Source organism: Equus przewalskii, chromosome 6 (assembly GCF_037783145.1).
Source record: "Equus przewalskii isolate Varuska chromosome 6, EquPr2, whole genome shotgun sequence".
Taxonomy (NCBI): Eukaryota; Metazoa; Chordata; class Mammalia; order Perissodactyla; family Equidae; genus Equus; species Equus przewalskii.
The window spans coordinates 5,035,264-5,044,333 of NC_091836.1; the positions used below are offsets into that span (position 1 = coordinate 5,035,264).

At 40.5% G+C, this 9,070-nt stretch overlaps 1 protein-coding gene across 1 annotated transcript; it reads right to left on the minus strand.

Annotated features, from left to right (window-relative positions):
- On the minus strand, positions 1-7,927 carry LOC103541767 (vomeronasal type-2 receptor 116-like). Its single transcript, XM_070624629.1, is given in 5 exon segments — positions 1-530; positions 533-913; positions 5,466-5,589; positions 6,186-6,413; positions 7,169-7,927. Coding segments are annotated over 5 exon segments (2,007 nt in total). The 5' UTR covers positions 7,913-7,927.
- Positions 7,928-9,070: the final 1,143 nt, after the last annotated feature.

A 9,070-nucleotide genomic window follows, 5' to 3' on the forward strand; every position in this document is an offset into this window, starting at 1 on the left:
TTATTTTCTCCCTGAACATATCTTATTCCTTAACACATTTGATGTGTTTCTCTCTGGCCTTAGGAAGATAATGTAGCACTTGGGAACAAAGATGCAGCCTAACAGCCCTGCACTGGAGGCCAAGATGGAGAAGATCTCCACGGCCACCGTGACCTTGCCCTTGGTGCTGTGGTAGACGGGGAGGAAGGGGACCCAGACACTGCAGAACACCAGCATGCTGAACATCAGGAACTTGGCTCCATTGAAGGTGTCAGGCAGGTTGCGGGCCAGGTAAGCCAAGGAGAAGCTGCCCAGGGCCAAGGAGCCCAGGTATCCCAGGACACAGCAGAAGGCGGTGACCGAGCCCTTGATTCACACGATGATGACGTGGCCTTGTTCAGAGTGCGCATCTATGTCAATGAAGGGAGGAGAGGTCCCCAGCCAGACTCCACGGAGACTCAGTTGGATAAAGGAGCAGACAGGAATGATGAAGTTAGGTGCCCCTGACACCAACCACTGCCTCATCCTTCTCCCTGGAGCAGTGACCTTGGAGCCACAAGCACAGTAAGAGTTTTGGCCAAGACGGCAGAAACAGCCACAGTAGAAACAACTCCAAATGCGATTTGTTGAAGAATGCAGGTGGCTGTGTTGGGACGGCCAATGAAGAGTAAGGAGCAGAGGAAGCACAGGGTGAGGGAGACGAGCAGGGTGTAGCTGAGAGTCCGATTATTGGCCTTGAATATGTGAGTGTCTAGGTGCTTCACAAAGACCCCCAGGACCACAGCTGTGAGGCCAGAGAAAGAGAGAGCTGTGCAGGCCAGGGCCATCCCCAAGGGGTCTTCATAAGCCAGAAAGGTCACAGCTTTTTGGAGGCAGCGATCTCGCTGCCTGTTGGCATACTGATAATCCGGACACCTGACACACTGATCCATGTCTGGGGAGAAATGCAAAGTGTCATCAGCCCTGGTTCAGTCATTCTCTATTATTCACAGACCCCCAAAGAAGGCATTGGACATGTTTAGCTAAATTGCCCTCTTTAGTTGCTCTATACACTAAATAAAAGAATGCTCTGCAGAAAATTATTCCCAATTAATACTGACCATCTTTTTTACGAAGTTAAAAAAGAGAGCTATTTTTTTTTCAGTATTTATCTTGCATATTAATGAAAGCAGTTTTTTCGCAGAAGAAAGCCAAAAGATGTCCCTGTCTCACTCAGTTGTACCCCTATAAGCTGTGACCTGGTTTCCCTCATTCAATGAGCAAGCAATTATTGGAAAACCACCAGGAATCAGATAACACGTTACCTTCTAGGGAAATAGAGATGACCAAGTCATAGACCTCATTCCTAGGGAGTCTCAAAATGACACACTTTCTGCCATCTAATATGACCTCCAGCATATTTCATCTTGTTTTCATTTCCACTACTTTTGTTAAGATTCTAGTCACTTCTCGTCTGTGTTATCACAAGAACTTTCTACTTTGGTTCCCTGCCATAAAATCCAGCATCAGAAGTGATATTTCTACATGTAAATGCGTTCATATTTGTCCTCCACTGAAAAAAATCCCACAAACTCTTAGAAAGACTAAAAAGAGACTCTATGACTTTGGTCTTGCCTACCTGTACTGCCTCTGCTCTGATTTTTAAGATTCTCCAATCTTCATGTGGCTCTCACACTGTTCCACGGCTACTCACCCCTGCAGGTATCAATGCACGCTTTTTCTTTCTATAGAGGCATCACTCCTTCCTCTATATGTTCCTTTAAAATCTCTCACTTTTCAGATTTAGATCTACAATCTGACTGATAACGATTTCTGTGGATGGTGTGAAGAGTCATCCTTTAGGGTGGAGAGTCATTGTCTTCTCCACGCAGCCAGCCAATTTATGCAACATGGTTTATGGAAAAGTCTTTCATTTTCCCACTTCTCCTCAGCGTTTCCTTGTTGTAGATCAGACGTCCATACGTGAGTGCCTACAAGACCACCTTGCACCTGCACTTGCCTTTCGGTTCCGTTGATTTCCTTTGTATCCTTAGATTAAACTAATACTGAGATGCTATAATACCTGATATCGGGTAGACTAAGTCTTCCCACCCTATTCTTTGTCTTCAAGATTGTCTTATCTATATTTTTCTTTTATCATTTCCATAAGAATTTTATAAATTGCAATTTCCACAAAACAGGTGAGAATTTTGATTGCAACATCATGGAAGCTGTAGATTAATCTGGACGGCTCTGACGTCTGTACGATATTGGGTCTGTTCAGTCACTCACGTGGTTTATCTCTGCACTTCCTTCAGTCTTCTGTTATTTTTCTAAATGCTCTTCTATAAATTTATGGGCGGAAGTCTTTTGAAACTTTCATTAGATTTATTTCTAGGTATTTCATACTTTTCAGCTGTTGTAAACGTCATCTTTTAAAATTTAAATTTTGAATGCCTTATGACTGGTAGATGGACACAAAAATTTGTTTGTATATTAACCTTGTTTTCAGCCACCACTAAACTCAGTTAATACATTAATTTATATGGATTTTATACTTATACCACGATATTGTCTGAAGTAACTTCAATTTTATTTCTTCCTTTGAAGTAAATTATTCATTTCTCTTCCTGCCAATTTTGCATCAGGCAAGACCTCCAGTGTAATGTCTAGTAAAAGCAGTAATATTGAACGTTTTTTATCTCATTCTTGCTTTCAACACTGCACCATAGATTTTTATTCTATAAATGCTTTTTTATGGGATTAAGAGAATTCCCTTCTGCTCCTGATTTAGTAAGCATTGTTTTTGTTGTTTGTTTTAAAACAGGATTGGGTGTTTAATTTTACTAATTCTTTACGGTTAATGAGACTAGTATTTCTCCTCTTTTAGAGGCTAGTGTACTAAATTACATTGTGTGAACCTAATTTGGTCATGGTATGTCCTTCTTATAAAATATAGCTATATTTGGAATGTTGATTTGATCTTTTTTTAGGATACATGAATTTAATTCAAGAAAAGGAGTGGCCTGTAATTTCCTTTCCTGTAATTTTGTTTTAGATTTTGGTACTAAAGTTAAGGTAGTCTCACCAAGAGAGTTCAAAAGTTTTCTGTTTTTTCTACTCTCTGGAGGAGTTTGAGTAAATGTGTATTATTTCTTTCTTGAAAATTTGGTTGGATTCACCAGGTTTGTACCAAATAAATAGCCCATAATAACATTTTGTAGGAATGTTTTAAACTATGGTCTCAATTTCTCTAATAGATATGACACTATTCAGATTTTCCATTTTTTCTTGAGACAGTTTGGTAACTTTTACTTTCCTGGGAATTTGTGAATTTCATCTAAATTTTCATGGTATCCACATGATGTTAAGTTTTCTTCATGTCAAAAATTTTCCGTATGATCTGCACAGCCTTGGAATTCTTTTTTCTTGCAAAATTTTCTCCTTTTTTTGATCATTAGTACTAGGAGTTTACTGAGTTTATTTGCCATTTATTAGAATCTAATTTAGCTTTATTTATCCTATGTTTGTCTTTGATTTTATTGTCTTCCTCTGATACTTATCATTTTCTATCTTTTATTCTCTTTGTGTTTAATTTTCTGCTCTTTTTCTAGCTTGTGATGAATGCTTAGAACTTCAGCCTTTATTCATTTAAATATACACAGAAATATATAAATATGTATAATCTAGGATTATACATTTCTCTCTAAGGATAGTTTTAACTCCACCCCATAAGTTTTGATAAGGAGTAAATAGGTCCTAATTTCCATTGTAGTTTATTCTTTAGTCATGTGTTGTTTACAAGTGTATTTATTAATCTCCAAGCATGTAGGAATTGAAGTTAGTGGATGGAGTGATTTTTATATGTGCATATGGAACATATTCCCAAAATTACTATGTGCCAAATGTGCACATGGAAGCTTTACCCAAATTGACTATACGCCAGACTATATCATCAATCTCAGTACATTTCAAAAAAAACTGAAATCAGGGGCCAGCCTGGTGGCACAATGGTTAAGCTCACGTTCTTCGCTTTGGTGGCCCAGGGTTCGCCGGTTCAGATCCTGGGTGCAGACCTATGCACCACTTGGCAAGCCATGCTGTAGTAGGCGTCCCACATATAAAGTAGAGGAAGATGGGCACGGATGTTAGCTCAGGGCCAGTATTCCTCAGGAAAAAAAGAGGATTGACAGCAGATGTTAGCTCAGGGCTAATCTTCCTCAAAAAAAATTGAAATCATACAAAGTATGCTATCAAATTAAGCTTCATACCATTCACAAAAATAAAAATAGAAAATGCCACCATTCAGGGCATTCCAGGATTGCACCATTTAATATCATAAATGTGACTAATTCCAAGATGTTAATTATGGTATCAAAAATTTTCAATATTGATTTTCTGTCCCTCTTCAACTTCATGTCCCAACTCCCGAAACCACATTTTCTGTGTTCTCATCACACTGAACCTTTTCTCAGCTCCCCTGAATATTAAACACGGTGCTAATTTGCCAATTTTTGCCATTTCTAACCATGCTACAAAGAATTTATTCCCTCTTCATTAGTCTGATGCAATTCTAATGTTACTGCCTCTATGAAGAAGTCCAAGATACCCCCTCCCCTCAAAAAAGGCAGATACTATCACTATTTCATCCCAGCAGTCTCTGCATACCTATATCACAGCCCTATGTCAACACCTTGGGTTCACATCACTGAATGTTGTCTCCCCTACTCACCTATGAACTCTAGGAGATCAGGGACCAAGATGCACTCACTGAGGGAAAGCTGTACCACAAGCACATTATACACCACGGAAATACTTCTTAAATCAAACACAACCTTTCTGAGCTCCTGTTCTGTGCCAAGAACAGCACTGGACACTGGAAAAATGTGGATTTCTTCAATGTGATCTAAGCGTAGCTTTAAAAAAGATGAAAAGTAAGGACTTACAATACCGTGTGTTAGATTCCATGACAGATTTAACCTAGGTTACTGTGGAAGGTCAAAAAGGGTTTCCTTGGGATGGTAATGCTTTCAATGGTTTTAACATGAGTCAAGAAAGCTAGGTCAAGGCAGAGAGAGTATATCATTTTGGGTGGAAGCATTATTGGCTATAAAAGCTAAATTACTAAATGAAGGAAGGAAGCATTTTGACTCTGCTGTCTTCATCCATAACTTTTCCATTTCTTTAGGGGAATGGCAGATATAAAGGAGAGGCGGAGTGCCAGCCCTCATTGCCTTGTGGGTTAAAGTATGGCACTCACCACTTTGGCAGCCCTGGCTGGCTTCCTCGTCACAGAACCACACCACCTGTCTGTCAGTTGCCATGGTGTGCTGGTGGCTCACTAACAAGAACGAGAACGACTTACAACCAGGACATACAACTATGTACTGGGGTTTGGGGGAGATTATAAAAAGAGGAAGATGGGCAACAGATGTTAGCCCAGGACAAATCTGTCATTTCCCAAAAAAAAGAGAGGTGGACAACGCCTCTGTAAGGCACACGCTCACCTGTCTCATTGGAAATCTCATTCTCTGGGCAGGGGGTGCAATCAAAACAGCAGGTCGCCTTTCCTTTCTGAGGGGTCTTCCTGAATCCAGGACTACAACTCTCACTGCATACAGAGTGTGGAGTCTGGAGAAGATCAGATACCTGTTGGTAACGGCTGTGACTTTTACCTAATTTTCCAATAACTACAGTGTTTTAGAATATTGGGCATTTAACACATTTGATCTTGAGATATCTAAAAGCAATTCGTTGGTTGGATGTCACGTTTATTGTATGATATAAAATAAACATATACCTCAGAGGGATTGTGGGTTCAGTTCCAGATCACCGCAGTAAAGCGAATATTGCAATAAAATGAGTCACACAAATTTTTTGATTTCCCAGTGCATACAGAAGTCATGTTTACACCATACAGTAGTCTGATAAGTGTGAAATAACATTATCTTTATAAACATAATGCAAATACCTTAATTTTTAAAAAACTTTATTCCTCAAAACCACTAATGACCTTCGGAGCCTTCAACTTGCAATCTTTCTGCCGGTGGAAGGTCTTGCCTCCACTTTGAATAACTGGTAAAAGAGAAAATTACTTAAGTTGGAAGAGAGTTGTTAAATTCCCATAAGTGGCCCTTTATGAAAATCTAAGGGGGCACAAAACCCCCCACAATGAGATTTTGGCTATTTATGTGTAGTGTAAGTCATTGCAATTGGGTTTAACCCACCTCAGTAATTCCGGTGGCTCACTTGATCAGCTCCTCAGATAAAGACAATTCTTGACCACGTGGAGCACGTGGGGAATACTCTCCTACTTTCACCTTAAGTCCAAGACCTTCTGGAAAATTCCAAAAGTTGAGAATGGCATACTCTGCATCTGATTTTCCTTCTTCAGCCAAATTCACTGAGTCCCCAGCAGAATTGTTAAATTGTACGTTCCTCAGAAAAGGGTGCAGCTAAAAGAGATGCATCATCCTGTGATGAAGTGTGCCCTGGTGTTACAGACATAAACATCGGAATTGGGGAAAGCCTTTCATTGTCTGTAATCCATGCTTTATAAGGTAATTTTATTACAGTATCCAATGAAGCAGAACAAATGAAAGCATATGGAGAACTAAAATATCATAATGTTTCTAAAATATCAATTAGTTTCAAGAGAAAGTGCTCAAAGACAAGCAGACCAAGACAACGAGTGGCCATGGGATTCAGACAAATCTCAAGTGCAGAGTCAAATCTAGCCACACTCATTAACTCACTGAATTTTCCTGGAACATCAGTCTGCAAAATGACCTTGACAATACCTAATGTGGTCACAGAATTAAATGAGATCATTTAAGTAAAGTATGAGTTATAATGTGCAGCTCCATATGGGCACTCAAATGACAAGTTCTCTTCCTGTTGTCACTGAGGAGCTTCATGGGAAAAGGCTGGACATTCCCTATTGAAAACATCAGGCAGGCAGGATGGTGAGATACTTTGTAACCCACAGCATTGATATTGACTCATATCTCACTTCCTCCTTGTCCCTGGAAACTTCTTCTTGATCAGCATGACTACCCAGGACTAGATTTACCTCCTAGAGAGGGAAACAAGTACAGAAACTCTTGTGTTCTTAGGGAAAGAATCCTTACTACTTGGTTTGTGCTCCGTGGAACTCCATAAGAAAGTCACATTTATGACAGGACATGCTATTAAATGGAAGAGACATTACCTGCCAGGGAGAAAACACCAGCCCTTCTCCACTTCCCATTGGCTGCATTTCTGCTCGTTGAAGAAGCATCTCATGAAGGGTCCAGGCCACAGCATACACAGCATTGTACACGTTGTAACTCCATTCGATCATGGTCATGTCGAAAAGCTGCCAAGGCAACCATCCCAAGGAGGCATTGGGTGGACAATTCTCCAGTGTTTTACAGTCAGACTCAGAAATCATGCAAGGAAAAAAGAGGAACCACAACTTAGCAAGGTAAATATCTTCTGGATATTTGGAAGGGTTAACTGTCTGGATAAAATTTTCAAAACCAGGGATCTCACCATGGTGGTGTGAAAAACTGAGAGTCCCGTGGAATGAGTCAAGGATAAAAGTTCTCTCATTGGTGATGAAATCCCACTGTGATGTCATGACCCAGACTTTCCATATCACTAAATCATCCCATCGAGAAAAAGTCGAGCTTGTTAGAGTGTCAGCATCACTATAGATGATAACCACATTTGCTGATATGTCCTTTATTTCTAAATGATATGGCCAGGTCCTTGAGAAAGGTGACATTTCAGTGACAGGGATCATTTCCACAAAGGCTGCACAGATTCCACTCCTGTCCATCTCTCTTCTCAAATCTGAGAGGAACTCAACACCTTTCTTGTCTTCTGAGATGACTATCCCCACCCAGGTCCACCTGAAATGAAGCAGCAAAGAGACCATGCCAAGGGCCAGAGATGTGTCCCTCGGGGCCATCTGATAAAGAGATGGAAACTGGTCACCATCATTCAGGATAGGCTCAAAAGGGCCATAGGTAAGCTAAAGGGAAAAGAAAATTGGAAGCAATGTGAGGAAGAGGATTGGCAAAAAGCACACTCTCAGTCCTGAAGGGTATTCAGAAATACCTGGAAGTGGTAGAAGGAGACATTTGCTCATTTCATTTTCTAATCATTTCCCACTCCCTGAGAGTTTTCTAGAAAATGAGATCAGAGTTCCAGGAAATTGCTTTGTCTCCTTCCCCCTCATTCTCCTCTCTACCCCGAACAAAGGAAAGTCATACCCCACCAGGGCTCTGTACACTTCTCCTTTGAGATCATATCCATTGAGAGATGCACAAACCCAGTCTCATCCATTCGTCTTTTTTAGGCACCTGAGAATGGACCAAAGGAAACATGGTTTCATCTCTCCCCATCCCTCATAGCCTTACCTGTGGAAATTTTTAGAGTGCCAGCAGTGTTCCAATCTGGGCAGAAATTGCCCATGTGGTTCCTGTAAGCACTGCTACAGACTTGCTCTCTCTCCTACAGGTGTAATTAGGGATGTCCCTGTCCAGCCCTGAGAGCCAAATGAGGGAACTCTCCAATGCCCTGTGTTCACTGTGCACCACATTATAGAGATCAAATCCCAGAGATATATTGGGTAAAAGATGGGGGTTTCTCTTGATTTCCTCAATGGCAAAAATGAAGGCCAGGACGTACTGGTAGTTCTTCTGCTGAAACCTGCATAGAGGGATAGGGATCCTCAGAGAAAAGACTCAAAGCATGATGATCTTCAAATGCAATAAAATGACTTCATTACACATGAGCTCCCAGGCAACTCAAATGTCTGTGGCAACAGTTTGCTCTCCTGAAGACTCAGAATTCATAACTAAAGAAAATAACACAACTTCAGTTGTGAAAAGTCCTTACTGAATTCCACATTCACGAAGGAAAGTTGTTAAGTTTACAAAGGAAAGTACAATGAATGGAAAAGCAGATCCCATTAAGAGAGGGTTTTGTAAATGGTTCTTTGGCTCAGGAGCCAAAATGCTTGCTCATATGAACACATCATTAAATCCTTCATGGAAGAGCAACAATATTAACATGAGATTGAAGATAGCCCTGAGGAGGAGGAGTAATTCCGAGTGAATAGTAC